The 21,445-nt window shown below is 42.1% G+C and overlaps 1 protein-coding gene across 1 annotated transcript in view; it reads right to left on the bottom strand.

Annotated features, from left to right (window-relative positions):
* Window positions 1-21,445, bottom strand: part of ACAP3 (ArfGAP with coiled-coil, ankyrin repeat and PH domains 3) — a 136,776-nt gene that overhangs the window by 92,495 nt on the left and 22,836 nt on the right. The window contains exon 2 of the mRNA XM_056544829.1: window positions 2,298-2,355. Within this exon, the coding sequence (XP_056400804.1) occupies window positions 2,298-2,355 (58 nt within the window). The remainder of the gene's footprint in view (window positions 1-2,297; window positions 2,356-21,445) is intronic.

The raw sequence follows: 21,445 nt of genomic DNA, 5'->3' as shown, positions 1-21,445 counted from the left end.
CCTTTCATCAAAAAAAAACTATTGATATAGATTACCGTAATGTATGCAGAATAACTTTCCAATAGCCTGTTATTAAAAAATATGCTTCTTTCTATTTAATTTTCCACTTTTAAAAAATGACCACTAGGGGGGGTCTCCCTAGCAGGTTCTGGCCGCAAGCTTTTTTTTTTTTTTTTTTTTTTTTTTAATAGATTTCAAACTCATGCTGGAGTCCTTAATTTCAGACTGCAGCCGGGACACAGACAAGCTCAGCACTGCTCCCTGGCATGGAAGCAGTGCTGAGCATCGACAGGTGTCCCGGCTGCTGTCTTAGATTTAGGGCTCCAGCATGAGTCTGAAATCTATAAAAAAGTAATAAAAAAAAGGCTTGCGGACAGGACTTCTAGTGGTCATTTTTTCAAAGATAACATGCTATTGGAAAGTTATTAAAATATATCAAAAGTGTTTTTGATGAAAGGTACTTTTAACAAAGTATGGGGGAGTGGGGTTTGGAGGGTGGATGGGTGTTTTAGAAGATTTTAGACCATGAAGTTACCATGTAATAACAAGTTTAGTCCCATAAAGGGGTTGTCCGGCACAACCCCAGTAAAAGGGGGCACTCAGATGTCAGGTAAAAATAATTAGTAAAGTGCTGCAGAAGCATATACCAAGGCTAACCTGTCTGCCCCAGTTTTGAAACCACCAAAAATCGATTTGTTTTGGGGGCCTTAGCCCTGTCCTTTCAGTTTATACTTCCTGGTTGAGCAGTTGCTCAGTACTACAATTCCCAGAATGCATTGCTTTCCCTCGGCTCTTCATCACAGTCCTCCCACCCTGTCTACTCCCCTCTCACAGCATTCTTGCCAGAACTCTTCCCACCCAGAGCTGTTGCAGAACATGAGAGAGGCTGTAGCACCTGCTATTCATTCCCTGTCTGCTCCTCTGCCTCCATTGTTCAGCACAAGGCAGCGTGCTGTAAACAAACTTAATTTTTCCATACATGTCCCAATAATGATATATACATGTAAATTGATATATTACAGGTAGATGGTAATGTAGGCTGTACTGGCTGGTCAGAGTTGATGACAACACCGCCTCTGTGCCCATGGGATTCCACCGATGGCCCTCTAGGATATACATGTACGGCAATATAAGAGAAGCCGCCTTACTTCTATTTTGAAGTCTTTTTGTAGTTACCCTTGTTCTAGTTGCCATTGCTACATCCATTCCCATGTCTAACATATGCTAATTTATGTTCTTACAGTGGATCTCACTGTTTTTAACATAACAGTTGTAAATTACAAGGACAATTCTGCAGCACAAGTTGCAGAGAGATTGCAGCACCTGCTATTCATTTCTTGTCTGCTCCTCTGCCTGTGACATTGTTCATTACCAGGCAGCATGATGTAATCACAACTAATATTTCCACATATGGCCCTAATATCAACATATTTGGCTATGATAAGGAGATGGTGATGTAGGCTGTATGGGTTGGTCAATGGTGATGACATCGCTCAGGAGGCTGGCATGTAGTTCTCTATGTTCTGGTTGCCATTGTTACATCCACACCCATGTATAAAGCATGACAAATTCTGCTGCAAACTTTGACAGCAGATCTCAACATAATTGTGAAAGCCATGGTAAATCTTCACTAATTTTCTGCTGCAAAACCTGCATGTCACGCAAGCGGATCTTAATGCCGCAAAACGTGGACCTACTCCCCCACAGCTCTCCAAGGTTCCCTCTACAAGCACTCGCAATTGATAATTGCATGAAAACAGTGGGATCTGGTTTCGGGGTGGGAACCTTCTACCAAACCTTCTGCCATTACTGGCCCCTTAATGTTCCTCTCCACATGTTTTATTGGACGTCACTTGCACACATAGACACTGCTCTATTTTCCTCTAGTTGTGTTTGTGTGCGAGACAGTAAAATGTGGGTGTCTTTGTGTGAACACATGGGAATGGTTTCCTGGTCATCTGGCGTCCAGACGGGCAGTAGGTCAGCCCAGATCCGTGATACGTGGATACACAGAGAAGTGAGGATACTCATAGTCCGGGAATGCTCTCTCAGCACAACGTCTTACATGCTCTGGAGCTCTTCGGAAAACATTTTAAAGGAATGTTTCCAGCTCACTGCTAGCAGATGTTGAGACGGGACGCCTGTCAATGTAAGCGCTGCCTCTTTGCTGGTGTTATAGGTAGCAGCGCCATGATGGGTCACTTGTAGGATGTGATGTGTGGGGGCGAAGGCTAAATTAGTCCGAATGAGTGCGACGATGGTAACCCTAAGGAGCGTTATAGTCCAATAGTCCTCACCTTGTCAAGTTTGGCTTCAATTTCTACCACCTCTGTTTCCACCTCATCTATCGCTGCCCTGTAGGGGTAGAAAAAAAAAAATGAAGACAACGGTTAATGTTCTGGCTAAGAAAACACAAAGACAACCAACAACTTAACACAGTGTTTCCCAACCAGGGTGCCCCCAGCTGTTGCAAAACTACAACCCCCAGCATGCCCGGACAGCCAAAAGGCTGTCCGGTCATGCTGGGAGTTGTAGTTTTGCAACAGCTGGAAGCACCCAGGTTGGGAAACACTGACTTAACAGCTACTTATGAAGAGCCTAAAATGGTGGGGTTCACTTTTGTTTTTGCTAAATTTTTTTTTTTATTAAAATATATTAAAAAAAATAAAAAAATTAAATCAATAAATAAAAATTTAAGTGGATTTCTACTGTAAATCTAAAGTTCGAGCAATCGCCAAAGTTGTGTCATTTCCCTACAGAGATATAAGGCATTTTTTGTATTCAGGATGTGCGGCCATATTGGTGGTTAATTTTGAATTACTGAATGTACTGACAAAACAAAAAAGAAATATGCTGTCACAAAAAAAAAAAAAATGGCCTCCACAACAAGACAGAAAAACGTTCACATTCACTAAAAAATGTAATGTAAATGACAAGTTTAGCCATTGGGAAATGAATGTAATCCATTAGATCCCATTGCAGATGAGACATATCTGTCCTAGACCCTTTAAAAATGAAAACCATGAGTTATATGTATGTGTGTACATATACTGTATATCTCGATCACGACATGACATGTGATGGCCGAAACATTGCTGTATACTGCATTTTGACGAATAAAAGCCCCACACTTTATTGTGCTGCATTATCTAATATATTATATATATATATATATATATATATATATATATATATATATATGGGATGAGTATTTATCTCAGGGAGAGTTTACCACTACCTCACACCGACATTCGTATATCTCCCCCATATACTGTATACACACATAGATATATACATATACACCCAGCTCCTTCTGGGCTGATGACCTTACTTTCAATAATACATCCCACCTGCCCATATTGATGCATAAGTCCACTTGCCATTCGTAAACCTAGAAAAGCTGGATGACTGGTTGGTGAAACATACAGAGGAATTGTATCTCACGTTCTATTATGCACCAATCACCAACCCCATGACCCTTTGTACAACTACAGTACCCCCCCCCCCCCTTCTACTGTAAATCTGTAGTTGGGACAATGACAGGACAGAGGCTCATTTGGATGGTGGTTCTAGAACGGGTCGTCCGCTCAGCAATTTGTAGCTGGATCACACCAAGCACTTGCGGGCACCGCTCCATCCTGCTGACTCCAACAAAAGGACAGATTCGCCGGTCTTTGTTATCATCACAAAGACACGTTTCGTCACCAGAAAGAATTTAATGCTGGGCAATATACAGAGCCGAGACCCTACCGAAGAGCGGGGGAGACCACCATCAAATCCACGCTAAGAGGCTCATCTACTGGATGGTTTGGCCAGGAAAAGTGAAAGGCTATGAAGATTATCGTAATCTCTATGAGCAACATCTATTCTAAGGATTGGTGGTCAGCAGGTGCATCAACTGACTATGCCAAATATAGTACATGCATTAGTAGAATTACCAAAATTTGCCTAAATTTTCACTGTCAAATCCTCACTATTCCTATTCCAGTATACTATATTAAAAAGTAGAAAAAAATGGCTGCTTTATTCCAAGGAACAGCACCCCGCCTGTCCATAGTTTAGTCGGTTACTGCAGCATAATAGTTTTCACTTTAACAGAGCTGAGCTGCAATACCATAATACAACCTGGGAAGAGATGTGGCACTGTTACTGGGGGGGGGAAAAAGCAGCCAGCTTTTGCTAATCCTGGTCAACCCCTATAAATAAGTCCTTAAAATGTTACTGTCATTAAAAAAAAAAAAAAAAAAAAAAAGCACAATTGACTTTTGCCCTGCCAACATGTTTCACAACACCAGAAGCATCATCAGGGACTTGGGCTAATCAAGTCCCTGATGATGAATCTGGTGGAGTGAAATATGTTGGCAGGGCAACCTGTTTTAAACAAGCACTCACACACCGGCCATATATAAGTAAACCACAAATTGCTCTGCCAACATGTTTCACTCTACCAGGAGCATCATCAGTGACTTAATTAGCCATAGTCCCTGATGACTTTCCTGGTGGAGTGAAACATGTTGGCGAGGCAACTTGTTGTTTTTAAGTAAGCACTTATACACTGGCCATTTTAAGTAGACTGCAGCTATTGCATATTGAAATATAAAATCTCATCCCTTCCCCAATATCGCGCCACACCCCTACCCCTTAATTCCCTGTTTGAACTTGATGGACATATGTCTTTTTTCGACCGTACTAACTATGTAACTATATATTTATTAGGGAGATCTTCACTATACTATTCAGGGCGCTGATAAAGGTAGTCCTTATACTGCAATGTGATTTCATTTTCATATTACATCTTACTTAGCTATGCATACATACGTACGTGTTTACATATTATTCTTCATTTTACTTAAGTTTTGGCTGGGGGTGTATGGGGGAAGGTTACCAAAGGTGTCTCTGTGGTCTATGTCCATTGTTTATTTACAGCATTTGTTTCCCAACCAGGGTGCCTCCAGCTGTTGCAAAACTACAACTCCCAGCATGCCCAGACAGCCTTCGGCTGTCTGGGCATGCTGGGATTTGTAGTTCTGCAACAACTGGAGGCACCCTGGTTGGAAAACACTGATGTACAGTGATGGTACTATAGCTCACACTCTTAAAATTCATAGTCTACGGACATGCATTAAAGGGGTATTCCAGGAATCCTTTTTTTTTTTTTTTTTTTTTTTATATCAACAGGCTCCAGAAAGTTTAACAGATTTGTAAATGACTTCTATCAAAAAAAAATCATAATCCTTCCAATAATTATCAGCTGGTGAAGTTGAGTTGTTCTTTTCTGTCTGGCAACAGCGCTCTCTGCTGACATCTCTGCTTGTCTCAGGAACTGCCCAGAGTAGAAGAGGTTTGCTATGGGGATTTGCTTCTACTCTGGACAGTTCCCGAGACAGGTGTCATCAGAGAGCACTTAGACAGAAAAGAACAACTCAACTTCAGCAGCTCATAAGTACAAAAAGGATTAAGATTTTTAATAGAAGTAATTTACAAATTTGTTTAACCCCTTAAGGACCAAGGACGCACTGGTACATCCTTGGTCCTGCTCCCGTGATATAATGCGGGGTTACACGGTAACCCCGCATCATATCAGGGCGGTCCCGGCGTCATAGTGAAGCCGGGACCCGCCGCTAATAGCGCGCGGCGCCGCGATTAACCCTTTAGCCGCGCGCTCAGAGCTCAGCCGCGTGGCTAAAAGCGAAAGTGAAAGCTGCCGGTTAACTCAGTGGGCTGTTCGGGATAGCCGCGGCGAAATCGCGGCTTCCCAAACAGCTTAAAGGACAGCAGGAGGGCCCCTACCTGCCTCCTCGCTGTCCGATCGCTGAATGACTGCTCAGTGCCTGGCATGAACAGTCATGCGGCAGAATCCTCGATCCTGTGAGAAACCAGTGATCAATGATAAAGATCAGTGTGTGCAGTGTTATAGGTCCCTATGGGACCTATAACACTGCAAAAAAAAAAGTGAAAAAAAAAAGTAAATGAATATCATTTAACCCCTCCCCTATTAAAAGTTTGAATCACCCCCCTTTTCCCATAAAAAAAAAAAAAAATACAATGTAAATAAAAATAAACAAATATGGTATCACCGCGTGCGGAAATGTCCGAATTATAAAAATATATCGTTAATTAAACAGCTTTGTCAATGGCGTACGCGTAAAAAAATTCCAAAGTCCAAAATAGTGCATTTTTGGTCACTTTTTATATCATTTAAAAATGAATAAAAAGCGATCAATAAGTCCTATCAATGCAAAAATTGTACCGTTAAAAACTTCAGATCACAGCGGAAAAAATTAGCTCTCATACCGCCCCATACACGGAAAAATAAAAAAGTTATAGGGGTCAGAAGATTTTCCTGCATGTAGTTATGATTTTTTCCAGAAGTCCGACAAAATCAAACCTATATAAGTAGGGGATCATTTTAATCGTATGGACCTACAGAATAAAGATAAGGTGTCATTTTTACCGAAAAATGTACTACGTAGAAACGGAAGCCCCCAAAATTTACAAAACGGGGGTTTTTTTTCAATTTTGTCGCACAATGATTTTTTTTTTCCGTTTCACCGTAGATTTTTGGGCAAAATGACTGATGTCATTACAAAGTAGAATTGGTGGCGCAAAAAATAAGCCATCATATGGATTTTTAGGTGCAAAATTGAAAGAGTTATGATTTTTTAAAGGCAAGGAGCAAAAAACGAAAATGCAAAAACGGAAAAAACCCCGGTCCTTAAGGGGTTAAAAGGGGTACTCCGGTGGAAACTTTTTTTTTTTTTTTTTTTTAATGAACTGGTGCCAGAAAGTTAAACAGATTTGTAAATTACTTCTATTAAAAAATCTTAATCCTTTTAGTACTTTTTAGCAGCTGTATGCTACAGAGAAAATTCTTTTCTTTTTGAATTTCTTTTTTTTGTCTTGTCCCCAGTGCTCTCTGATAACACCTCTGTCCATCTCAGGAAATGTCCAGAGCAGCATAGGTTTGCTATGGGGATTTTCTCCTGCTCTGGACAGTTACTGGTATTGGCATCAGGTGTCAGCAGAGAGCACTGTGGACAAGACAAAAAATGAAATTAAAAAATTAAAGATTTTACTCTGTAGCATACAGCTGCTAAAAAGTACTGAAAGGATTAAGATTTGTTAATAGAAGTAATTTACAAATCTGTTTAACTTTCTGGAACCAGTTCATTTAAAAAAAAAAAAAGTTTTCCACCGGAGTACCCCTTTAACTTTCTGGAGCATATTATATATATATATATATATATATATATATATATATATATATATATATATATATATATATATATATAGTTTTTTTCCTGGATAAAGAATAAAGAGCAATGCATGCAGTGCCTCATGTAATCGCAAAACAAACACGTTAAGTGACCGTGAAGAAGCATGCTTGTCATGTGCTTTACTATATGGCACGCAACGCACAATTAGGAGCGGCAATACTTATACTTTCCATAGGGATCGCAACTGCGGCACCGCGCTATCATTACTGCACACAGCGAGTTCGCTCTGTGCGTAATGACGGGCGATACAGGGGCCGAAGCATAGTTACGTCATGGCTCCGCCCCTCAAGACTTCACAGCCCACCCCCTCAATACAAGTCTATGGGAGGGGGCGTAGCGGTCGTCACGCCCCCTGCCATAGACTTGCATTAAGGGGGCGGGCCGTGATTTCACGAGGGGCGGAGCCATGACGTCATGCTGCTCCGCCCCCTGTATCGCCCATCATTACGCACAGAGCGAACTCACTCTGTGTAGTAATGAAAGCGCGGTGCCGCAGCGGCGATCCCGGGGGTCCCCAGCAGCGGGACCCCGGCGATCTGACATCTTATCCCCTATCCTTTGGATAGGGGATAAGATGTCTAGGGGCGGAGTACCCTTTAAACTTTAAACATGACTATGGGATTATACTAGGGAAATGTTTTATAATAAATGCCCCTTCCTGGATCCTCCCACTGCCCTATCTTCAGCAGCAGATCAGCACACAAACTGTTCAATACAGTAGACTGTTGGCTTCCCAGCCAGTAGTCCTGTGGTAATGACAGGTATGTTGCCTTTCTTTCCTTCAAGGAATGTATAAAATACATTTGCATATTAATACAGAGGAGTCGGAGTCAGAAGTACAGAAAAATCTGGAGTCGGAACATTTATCTACTGAATCCACAGCCATAGAACTGTGCAATATATTGGACTATGTAACGACGAGCAATGCACATGGAAAAAAGGGCAATAAAATGGTATTGGGGATATTGATCAGACTAATGCCCAGATGGTCCTGCAGTAATGTCTGGAGACAACAAGCTTCCATGTCGATACTGAAGGGCAAAAGAGGTCTTACCATCCCCAGCTGCCACACAAAACTCAACGTTAAGAAGCCTATGTAAAAACAAAAAGATGACAATGTGCCAGGGACCGAAGCTGCTGACAGAGGGATGAGAACTTTCCTGTTTCCTCCACAAACATTCAAAGCTATTCTGGCCATGGATATGTGCCCATCCCATTCCGGCCATAAAACCATGAACTCTCCCGCTCTCCGCTTCCTTGTCCTCAATCATTTATAACTCTATTGATCTGTTTCCCTCCTAAGTGCATCACTTGCAGTTGGGGCCAATATTTTTCTAGCGGTCTGTGCGCGAGCGCGTTTCGCTTTAGTCTCTAAAAGCTTCTATAGAAAGCAGCCATGTGCGTCCACTATCTGTAAACATTTCAATTGCCCCAGTGTGCATTTGTTCCAAATATTAAGTGGCAGCCTAAAATGCATTTACCAATTTAAAAAAAAATTAAATACATAAATAAAATATATAATTAAATTAAAAAAATTGATATATGGTATATATTATAAAAATGTTACTTATTTTTAAATATTATATCTATCTATCTATCTATCTATCTATATATATATATATATATAAAATAATATATTAAACATATTATATACCGTATATATATTTAAAAATAAATAAAACTATATATATGTGTGTGTGTGTGTGTGTGGGTATATATATATATATATATATATATATATATTAAATATATATAGGTATATATATTTAAAAATAAATAAAATTTATAATATATATATATCATACGGGAAACAGATCAAATAAAAATCTGTGCTATTATGCAAAGCTACATTCCTCCGCGGACAAGAAAAAAGGGGGGGGGGCTCTTATATGGCACTGCTTGATATTGGATCCACTAGAAACATGGATAATCGTGAAGCATCAATGGCTTTATTGATACATACAGGATAAAATAAAAATTTGGTACACATAGGGCAAGACGGGTTTCGGGAGATCAATCTCCCTTCCTCAGTGGTAATGGTCTCCCCTAATGTTTCAGTCTTCCCTGAGGTTCTGATATTCTATCCCTCAACCAGGAACAGCATGATAAACAGCTGCACACCACACAGATAGGAGAAGACATCTTTTTTTATTTGTAATCCTGCCATTTCCATGCATTAGTTAGTGCACAGAGTGAGACGTAATTGACGGCTTTCAGATGGACCCAGTCACATAACATCACCCTGGAGGCCGAGAGCTGCTAACTCATCTGCAGTCAGGATATTTTATATTGATCTGTAAAGTCTTTGCGGGAACACTTATCCTACATACGGTCATGATGTAAACCGCAGCGCGTTTCAATCCCAACAGGAAGTCGAAACCGAAATGACCACTTTAGCATCCGAAGTGTAAAAAGACTGGCTACTTACACACCGCAGGTTTATTCATCTTAAATAGACTGATCTGCAATGCTTAAGCACTTTTCCCAACCAGTGTTTCCCAACCAGTGTGCCTCCAGCTGTTGCAAAACTACAACACCCAGCATGCCCAGACAGCCTTTGGCTGTCCAGGCATGCTGGGAGTTGTAGTTTTGCAACAGATGGAAGCACCTCGGATGGGAAACACTGTGCTAAGCCATTAATATCTGGCAGGGTGCCAGTGTCAGACCTCCACCGATCCAGTCCATGCTGTAAACTGCAGCACGTTTCAATCCCAACAGGAAGCTGAAACTGAAATGCCTTTGGCTGTCCAGTCATGCCGTGAGAGGTAGTTTTGCAACAGCTGGAGGCACGCTGGTTGGGAGACACTAAATTATCCTATATACGGCCATGATGTAAACTGCAGCGCGTTTCAATCCCAACAGGAAGCTGAAACGGAAATGCATTTGGTTTTCCGGGCATGCTAGGGGTTGTAGTTTTGCAACAGCTGGAGGCACGCTGGTTGGAAAACACTAAACTATTCTATATACGGCCATGATGTACACTGCAGCGGGTTCCAATCCCGACAGGAAGCTGAAACGCCTTTAGTTGTCTAGGCATTTTGGGAGTTGCAGTTTTGCAACAGCTGGAGGCACACTGTTTTGGAATACTGAATTATCCTATATACAATCATGATGTAAACTGCTCAATTTTGTGAGATTTCGCTATACAAAAACCCCAGCCGGAATAGTTATGGATCGCCATAGCGCCAGTATCTATAGATACCATAATTCATGACTGACTTGCTGGGTTTCCACAAGAAATGTTAATACTCCTTAAAGGGGTACTCCGGTGGAAAACTTTTTTTTTTTTTTTTTTTTTTTTTTTTTTATCAACTGGTGCCAATTACTTCTATTAAAAAATCTTAATCCTTCCAATACATTTTAGGGGCTGTATATTACAGAAAATGCTTTTCTTTTTGGATTTCTCTTCTGTCATGACCACAGTGCTCTCTGCTGACCTCTGCTGTCCATTTTAGGAACTGGCCAGAGCAGGAGAAAATCCCCATATGCTGCTCTGGACATTTCCTAAAATGGACAGCAGAGAGCACTGTGGTCATGACAGAAGAGAAATCCAAAAAAGAAAAGCATTTCCTCTTGGGGGGGGGGGGGGGTGGGGGGGCAGTCTTTTCCAATCATAGCTCATCTGACACTGAACTGCTCTGGGCTGTGTGTAGCAGAGTGAGTGAGGAAGTTCTCCCCTGTATGGCTTTGGATGATGGTCACGCCTGCTGAAGAACGCCCCCTTCCCAGTCTGTGAATCTGACTGAGACTGAGCAGAAAATAGGGCAAAAGGACATAATAGATGGGTAAGTGTTTGGAACTCCCCGCAGTAAAGAGTCACTAACATGCTGCAGCTCTCACTTCGGAAGACCAAGTCCATCCATGTAATACTAAATTCCTCCTCTAGTGGCCATGCAGGGAAAATGAGCAAATGACAGAAAGTTGCGGTCGGTGCCAGCAGTGTTCGGAATCTCCAGGCGAAACATTTCTGGGTAGAGATTCCATAATGTGAACCTGGTCTTAGATTATTTGGGGGAGATTTATCAAAACCTTCAAAACCTGTCCAGTGGAAGAGTTGCCCAGTTGCCCATAGCAACCAATTTGCTTATTTTATTTCTGAAAAGGCCTCTGAAAAATGAAAGAAGCGATCTGATTGGTTGCTATGGGCAACTCAGCAACTTTTCCTCTGCACAAGTTTTAATAAATCTCCCCTTTGAGTTTACACCGAGGCTGAGACAGTATTAGTAAATCTGGGCCAATGTTGCTCACAATCACATGAAATCACTCATAGCCATTTTACACCCGCACGTTCCATTTTTATTATTTTTTTTTTTATGGGCACTAACTAATGTTGGTAACAGACTGAATACCCCATACATACAGTTTAGGGGATTTTTTGGCTGAAATGATTAGGTCATTGGTCATCAATAACAATCAGTGGTTGGAGGAATTATCTGGTCCGCCATCACCCGATTCTCATCTGATTGTCGGATTAGGCCGCTATCATGTATTTTCCTATTTGCTTTTCTTCCATCCAGCATGTGAAGTTCTTTGCGGCTGGATGTGACCTACTTTATAGCGAATTGCTCCTTTACTAAGATCTAGAACCTTAATTACAATTCCTTTCATATTCCCGTCTGTCTTCGGCATTAATTAATATCATTATCTTCCTGGATTCATTGTATCTGCACAAACCCCCGGACTTCGCTTCTGAAGAAGATCCTAAGGCTTTATAGGATTCGTCCCAGTGTGGAGAATACATTTACAGGCTTGAAAACATTCCGGAGACATGGAAGTAAAGATGGCACTTTTTACAGCACAAGTAAATACTAAAATACTTAAATTACTCCATACTCCTTCAGAACGGTCCAAGGTTTGACTAATCTGCAGGGAACCTGGCAGTCAGTATTCTATTCATGCACAGCGCCACCACTGGTGAAAAGAAACATTACCTATTTCCCACATAAATCAGTGGGCTGTCCATTAATGCATAGAAGAGCTACAGTGTTTGACTGGAATACCTTGGGCCCCATATAGTATTAGACCCCTCTTTGCCCCCCGTATTATACCCCTCTGTGCGCCCCCCATATAGTATTAGACTCCTATAATTTTAGCACCTCTATGCCCTCCCATATATTATTAGCCCCGCTCTGTGGCCCTATGTAGTATCAGGCCCCCTCCGTGCCCGTCTCCCATCAATGATATTAGGCCCCTCTGTAACCCCTATATAGTATTTGGCCCTGTCTGTGCTCCCCTGTATAGTACTCGGCCCGCTCTGTGCCCCCTGTATATCATAAGACCTCGTGTGCTCCCTATATAGTATTGGGCCTATGCTGTGCTCCCCTGTATAGTATTATGCCCCCTGTGTGCCCCCTATATAGTATTAGGCCCCCTCGGTGCCTCCATATAGTATAAGAGCCACCACTGTGCCCCCTATACAGTATTAGGCCTCCTGTGTGCCCCCTATATAGTACTGGGCCTCCTCTGTGCCCCATATAGTTAAGGGCCACCTCTTTGCCCCTATACAGTATTAGGCCTCCTGTGTGCCCCTCATATAGTATTAAGCCCCCTCTGTGCTCCCCTGCATAGTATTATGCCTCCTGTGTGCCCCCTCTATAGTATTAGGCCCCCTCAGTGCCTCTATATAGAATAAGGGCCCCCTCTGTGCCCCCTATACAGTATTATGCCTCCTGTGTGCCCCATCTATAGTATTAGGCCCTCGGTGCCTCTATATAGAATAAGGGCCCCCTCTGTGCCCCCCATATAGTATTAGGCCTCCTCTGTGCTCCATATAGTATTAAGCCCCTCTATAGTTTTATGCCCCCTCTGTGCTTCCCTGTATGGTGTTGGAGCCCAGTGTGGTATTAGGTCCCCTCTATGCCCCCCATATAGTATTAGCCCCCCTCTGTGCCTTCCTGTATAATAGTATTGGGCCTCGTATGCCCCCTGTCAAATTCACTACTTGTTAAGCCACGCCCCATTGGCAAACAAGGCACAAAAGGGTCTAAACATTAATTAGTAAGGCTTTAGTACATTGAGTCTGCCTCAATGTAGTTAAAAAACATCAGGCAATTTGTTTGTTATTCCGAGATGCATGGGGTTCTTTCTTGGGAATATCCTTGTCCACGTAAGAAATTTGGGATGCCTGTCACTCTGCCAGCGTTCCCTGAACTTTTGCCTGTCTGGGCCTTGTTCCTTTCCAAGAATTTACTTCTCCTTCGCAAAGTTAAGAAGAAAAAAAAAAAAGCCATCCGGGCCTCAATTCGGCAATAGATGCAGATGTCAGGGGACACATCATCAACTGGGAACCTTCAATCCCATAAAACACGTTTGTTCTCATAATATCATCCTATTTAACCCTCTCCTAGACCTCAGGGTATTTGTAACAGATTTTTCCGCCATCCTATTGAAGACATTACAGCTAAACAATGACTTACACCAGGCACGGAAAAAATCTATACAATCTGCAGAGCAGAAATTATATGGGTTTATGGTGTCGGAGAAGCCCCCCAAGATCAATACTGCCACTCATAAGGAGGAAGAATAAAGCTGTATACACTGTGCGCGAGGTGGACACAGCCGGCCCGTCTCCTCTATAGTTACATGCATGATACCAATAAATGTTGGTTCCATTGTTGGGTAGGACAGGAGACACTTACCATCACTAGTGGTACAGTGCCATCACTCCAGCACAGATGCATCTATGCATTCCATTACTGTAACTTGGTCATGTGATCACCAGTCTGACCTACAAGAATATACATGGGGTACTCCCCCCCCCCCCCTATCCAACGGAAAGGGGATAAGATGTCTGATCGCTGAAGACCCCCGCGATCTCAGCAGCAGCATCCGGTGCAACGAGCGAACTTTGCTTCGTGCCGAATGACTGGCGATGTGGGGGCGGAGGCTCATGATGTCACGGCCACACCCCCTCAATGCATGTCTATGGGAGGGGGCGTGACGCAGTCACGCCCCCTCCCATTGACTTGCATTGAGGGGGCGCGGCCGTGATGTTACGAGCATTCGGCGCTGCACCCAATGCTGGGTGCAGCAGGGAGATCGCGGGGGTCCCCAGCGGCGGATAGGGGATAAGATGTCTAGGGGCGGAGTACCCCTTTAATGTGTCAAAAGGAAGTCAGTCCTGGGTCAGCCGACTTCCTGTGAGCTACAGGATGACATATTGAGTCATAAGATGGCTCTTGCTAGCTCTGAGACCCCTCCCTACCCAGATCAGTATACTGCTGCTGCCATCTTTATGGAATCAGTATATATAGTAGACTAACACCTCTCCTGAAGCTGTGCTCACAAGTGCATTTCTTGCCTGAAAATGCAGTAAAAACTAAATGTGTAAACACATTCTAGCAACTTCAAATCTTTATAAAATATCTCCATGATGATTATAGGTCAAATCACTTTCACCTCATGGCAAAGATACTGTTAAAAAAAAAAAAAAAACAACATCAAAACTGCATGTAATGTGAACTGACACCAACCCATTTATGAGTCTAATGCAGTGCTTCCCAACTAGTGCTCCTGCAGCTGCTTCAAAACTACAACTCCCAGCATCCCTGGACAGCCAAAAGGCACTGGTCAAATGAGTTCATCTGGATGACCTCTGGCAGCCTAATTATATGATCAGGTGCAGTGATCAAATGCCACACTAAATACATCTGCAAAGCCAGAGGATTTATGGGAAATTCATTTTACTGTAGAATTGCAATCAGAAATGGCTGAAAAGTCCATGCTTGCCATATCAGCTAAAACAGGTTAGCACAAGGTATACAGAAGAACCTCTATATTATTCTCGAATATTAGCCTATGCTACTACATATGTTTTGGTCTCTGTCGGGCTACAGACACGTTTAGCATGTACATAAGGAGCTTTCCCACCATATTCCTGTGGAAAACATTTTTTTTTTTTAATTAACTGGTGCCAGAAAGTTGGGGTATGTTCTCCACTACGTATTGAGTGCGGAATTCTACGTCGGAATTCTGCGGTGTGAACTCCTAATATTAGTGTGAATGGGTCTTCTGCGGAATTTCAGTGGCGCCGTTTAAATTGATCCGTGCAAAGAAAGAACATGTTCTTTCTTTGTGTAGAAGTTCGTGAGGGAGTGATGAGGGCAGATGTTATTACCCTAGGGTAATTAGTGACGCCAGGGTGTGGTTTTACCTCTACACCACCCGAAGGTATGGCCGCTGGATCCTGGGCTAGGCACAGGGGCAAATAATGACTCCGACACCAAGTTACAGAACAACGGCAGCTTTACTGAGGAAGACAGATTGAATAGTCTTTATAGCTCAGTTAGGCCAAGGAAGTAACCAGTAACTGGAGACTTGCGGGCTCGCTGGGACTAGTATTGGACTTGGATTAATTGCTGCAGACAAACGCTGAATTTAGACAGACTGATCATGACTGACTTGTGGTGACGGCGCAGTCCCTCGTGGTCCTATCGCCAAAGTATTTTGGTGGCGGCCGCCAGATGGCATCTCTGCTCGCGGAATTCTGTGAGCGGACATACTGTTCAAAATAAATACTCTGAACATACCCTTATACAGATTTGTAAATTACTTCCATTTAAAAATCTTAATCCTTCCAGTATTTATCAGCTGCTGTATGCTCCACAGGAAGTTCTTTTCTTTTTGAACTTATTTTCTGTATGTGCACAGTGCACTCTGCTGACACCTCTGTCCATGTCAGGAACTGTCCAGAGCAGGAGCAAATCCCCATAACAAACCTATCCTGCTCTGGACAGTTCCTGACATGGGCAGAGGTGTCAGCAGAGAGCACTGTGGTCAAAAAGAAAATAACTTCCTGTGAAGCATACAGCAGCTGATAAGTACTGGAAGGATTGAGATTTTTAAATAGAAATCATTTACAAATCTGCTTAACTTTCTGGAGCCAGTTGATAAAAAAAAAAAAATAATAATAATAATAATAATAATAATAATGTTTTCCACTGGAGTACCGCTTTAATGTGAACATCGCCTGTGCCTTAAAGGGGTACTCCGGTGAAAACCTTTTTTCTTTTAAATCAACAGGTGGCAGAAAGTTAAACATATTTGTAAATTACTTCTATTAAAAAATCTTAGTCCTTCCTGTACTTATTAGCTGCTGAATACTACAGAGGAAATTATTTTCTTTTTGGAATGCTCTCTGATGACATCACGAGCACAGTTCTCTCTGCTGACATTATTATAATAATAATAACGCTTTATTTATTGTTGTCCTTAGTGGGATTTGAACCCAAGGCCCCAGCACTGTAAAGCAGAAGTGCTAACCACTGAGCCACCATGCATCTGCTATGCATGGTTGCTAAAATGGACAGAGATGTCAGCAGAGAGCACTGTGCTCGTGAGGTCATTAGTGTTCCAAAAAGAAAGGAATTTCCTCTGTAGCATTCAGCAGCTAATAAGTACTGGAAGGATTAAGATTTTTTTAATAGAAGTAATTTACAAATATGTTTAACTTTCTGCCACCAGTTGATTTAAAAGAAAAAAAGGTTTTCACCGGAGTACCCCTTTAAAGAGTAGTTTGACCAGAGGACAAAAAGTGAACAGGTCACATACATTTTACTACTTAGATGTTAGCAAAAAGGAACCCTAGAGCCAGCACGGGGAGTGATAGTCTGCAGGTAGACTTGTTCTACAAGTTATTTAAGATCATCCAGACATTTACATCAGTTACCGCTCACAATGAGGCCTTTGTATGCTCAAATTGCTGGTTACAAGTCTACAAATGATCTGGGCCGTCACTTTTATTAAGTAACCTGTATAGCAGACTCAGTCTCCTATAAAAAATACTAAAATACTCACAGCATGCATAGACAATAGTATTTACTGTAGATTTATCCACTCTATCAATTATGACCTCAGAAATATTCACGCGAGTCTTGATTTTCAGTTGTAGGACATGACGTATAGCACGTTTATGGATCACGCCGGTTCTGAAGACTTCATATCAGAGGAATTATTATTATGTATCCCAGCTTATAGGGCAGGAAGACTTATTATGGTTCCTAAAAGTATATGATATGCATGTACACCTATGTTCTGTTCAGGGAATAAAGCGCTTAACTGGTTCCCAATGATCTGGTGACACTAATATCATGGTTTCTGGTTATAATGGAAACCATGACACTCAATTGACCGTATTCAATTCTAATGGGGTACTCAACTGGCCATTGTTCAGAAGTAAATGTTCCAATGCTGGTTTCACTCCCACTCTGCCGGGGTCGGCCACGCCCCTCGTGACATCACGGCAACACCCCCTCAATGCAAGTCTATGGGAGGGGGCGTCACGCCCCCTCCCATAGACTTGCATTGAGGGGGCGTGACGTTACGAGGGGCATGGCCGACCACCGCAGAGCGAAAACAGAGTTGGAACATTTACTTCCGAACACTGCCCAGTGGAGTACCCCTTTATGTCTTGTTTTTTTACAGTTTACAGTTTTTTAGGAATAGAGTGGCATTTTTACCAAGAAACATGGAGGAAAACCCTAAAAGAAATGTCTACCAAAAGCATAACCAAAGTCTGTAAAGCCCAGACCAATTTGAAGTAATGTACAGCATATGGTCTGAGCACCGACAGGCTGAACCTCCTCCCTTCAACCTCGGAAGCAATATTGGCAGCACTCATAAGTCTATTTCCCAAAGACAACCTTTTGATATGCCGCTGAGCACATGCACCCAACTTCTTTGGTCGACCTTGGAGAGGCCTGAGTCGAACTTGAAACCGCTGTATGGTCTTGCCCACTGTGCTGCATCTCAGCTTCAGGATCCTGGCCATCTTCTTATAGCCTAGGCCATCTTTACTTAGAGCAACAAGAGTTGCCATGAGATGCCATGTTGAACTTCCAGTGGCCAGTATTAAAGAGTGATAATTTACATATATATATATATATATATATATATATATATATATATATATATATACATATACATACATACATACACATATATATATATATATATATATATATATATATATATATATATATATATATAAATATAAAAATTAGGGATCGATATCGATTTTTTAGGGCCGATACCGATACTCTGTGGACTTTAAGGCCGATAGCCGATAATTTATACCGATATTCCGGTATAAGTTATCGGCTATTTCAGGTCGATCCCTAATAAAAATATTTCTTTATATCTTCATTCTCCATGTAAAGGGATTAAACATGAGGATATAAACAGAGTGAAATGTCTTTGTCCCTATATAACCCGATAGTTCCGTGTTGGTCCAGAATCAGTGGGAGGTGTCGGGGGGTGACGTCTAGAGATGAGCGAATTTACAGTAAATTCGATTCGTCACGAACTTCTCGGCTCGGCAGTTGATGACTTTTCCTGCATAAATTAGTTCAGCTTTCAGGTGCTCCGATGGGCTGGAAAAGGTGGATACATTCCTAGGAAAGAGTCTCCTAGGACTGTATCCACCTTTTCCAGCCCACGGGAGCACCTGAAAGCTGAAGTCATTTATGCAGAATAAGTCATCAACTGCCGAGCCGAGAAGTTTGTGACGAATCGAATTTACTGTAAGTTCGCTCATCTCTAGTGACGTCCACTTGTACAGAACGGCCTACTATTTGCACTGGAGGGAGGACGGGGACTGAATTTCAGCCGAGTGGTTTAGCAGCATGTGTACGAAACCTGCCAATTACACATGGAGACGGGTGAGACGAGATAAAAGGCGACTCGGCCATCCAGGTGCAGCTGGCCGGCAGAGAGGGATTAGACAGGGAAATGGGCAAACGAAATCAGCAAAGGGGCCTTGTGCAGCCGGGAAAACCCATCAGAAATAAGCAGGTCTCAGACAGCCCATTACACCCATGTGATGTCATCGCAGCCATTCCTGGTCACATGACTGAGAACGTGACTGGCATACAGGGTATACAGGAATATCTGATAAAAATAGTAACAGCCGCATCCATTTATAGAACAGCACACAGGATTATCCATAGCGGCGCAGCATTATGGAAAGATCTTATATGGTGCCGAGGCTTATAGGCATAAAATAGCTAAATCTGCACCAAAACAATAAGAAACATAAACTACTAAAGCCTGACATATTATAGGACGACCTATCTGATGAGATTATATGAAATATGGATATAAACATAAACCTGGATACAACAGAAATTCCGCAAACATTTTTCACCTTTTTTCCTACTTCTTGCGCCATTTATTCCTAACCAACGGCTGTCTGGGCATGCTGGGAGATGTAGTTTTGCAACAGCTGGAGGCACCCTGGTTGGAAAACACTGCTCTAAGCCATCATGTATGATTTTGGTATTATCAGCCAAAACTAGGAGAGAAACCAACACAGCTAAAAACTAGATTTACACCTTTTTTTTAATTTTTTATATCTTTTGGACTTAAAATACTGACCAAAATACAGTGATCCCTCAACTTACAAAGGCCTCAACATACAATAGTTTCAACATACAATGGTCTTTTCTGAACCATTGTAACTTGAAACTAGACTCAACATACAATGTACAGACAGTCCAGAGACATTTCACAACTGGAAGAACTGACCAATCAGAATGGGCATTTTACTACGGTAGTAAAACCCCTGTATTACTGAAGTGCATGCACTGACCGGCTGTCTGGTAGCGCCCCCTACAGTACAGGGAGGAACTACAAGTTCTGTACTACTCCTTACCTGTGCCAGGGTTAGCTGCTCCTTTGGACACCAAGTAAGGGGCGGCTCCATTTGGGACACTGTGTGTACTGTATAGGACCCTGAAGAAGCTCCTGTCCTCTACATAAACCATTGATTCCCAACCAGGGTGCCTCCAGCTGTTGCAAAACTACAACTCTCAGCATGCCCGGACAGCCGTTGGCTTTCCGGGCATGCTGGGAGTTGTAGTTTTGCAACAGCTGGAGGCACCCTGGTTGGGAAACACTGACATAGACAGTGATTACAGCTCCCAGCAGATCTTTATTACTTTTATATGTAAGGATTGGCTTTATCTATATTAGTTATCTACTTATTATTGTCTAATCTTCACTTTTTTCAATTTTTGGATGACATTTTTGGGCTTCAGAACCAATTACCAGGTTTCCATAGAGTTCTGGTCTCAACATACAATGGTTTCAACATACAATGGTCGTCCTGGAGCCAATTAATATTGTAACTTGAGGGACCACTGTATTATGTGACCCCAGCGTGAGGGACACTGAACATTCTGGTCATGGTCAAGTAGTACAAAGTTATAATATTCCTCCAACTCCATCAGATGTCGCATTACAGTGGTATCCTCCCCTACACTTTGAGGGGTACTCCATTGGAAAACATTTTTATTTATTTATTTATTTATTTTTTAAATCAACTGGTGTAAGAAAGTTAAACAGATTTGTAAATTACTTCTATAAAAATTTTTTTAATCCTTCCAGTACTTATCAGCTGCCATATGATCCACAGGAAGTTCTTTTCTTTTAGAATTTCCTTTCTGTCTGACAGCAGTGCTCTCTGCTGACACCTCTGTCCATTTTAGGAACTGTCCAGAGTAGGAGCAAATCCCCATAAAAAACCTCTCCTGCTCTGGACAGTTCCTAAAATGGACAGAGGTGTCAGCAAAGAGCACTGTGGTCAGACAGAAAGGAAATTCAAAAAGAAAAAGGACTTCCTGTGGAGCATACAGCAGCTGATAAGTACTGGAAGGATTATGATTTTTTTTTAAATATGAGTAATTTACAAATATGTTTAACTTTTTGGCACCAGTTGATTTAAAAAAAAAAAGTTTTCCAGTGGAGTTCCCCTTTAAGATAAAAGCGCATATTTTCAGCAGGACTGGACGGCCATCTAATGTGTATGGGCTCCCCTTCCAAAAGATGATGTTGTAAGGAGTGAAGTTCAACTGCCCAATCCCAGAAGAGTCTGGTGGCAGCTTACCCCTCCTCCTCTTCCTGTGTATGGTGGGATTGAAACAGGTAACGGTCAGCCGAAGGAACTCTCGGCCACACCGTCTACCTCATGTGACTTGCCAGCCACTCGCTGTACATCAAACTATCAAACATTGACGTCATGGTTAGCAATATGACCTGGTCTTAATAGAACCGAAGAAAATAAGTGTGAACATGGCCTATGAGGGATGTTCTCTCAAAAAGCCATAAAGCCTTAAAGGGGTACTCCACCCCTAGACATCTTATCCCCCATCCAAAGGACCACCACGAACTCT

Source organism: Hyla sarda, chromosome 10, assembly GCF_029499605.1.
Source record: "Hyla sarda isolate aHylSar1 chromosome 10, aHylSar1.hap1, whole genome shotgun sequence".
Classification (NCBI taxonomy): domain Eukaryota; kingdom Metazoa; phylum Chordata; class Amphibia; order Anura; family Hylidae; genus Hyla; species Hyla sarda.
This window is presented reverse-complemented; position numbering and strand designations above follow the sequence as displayed.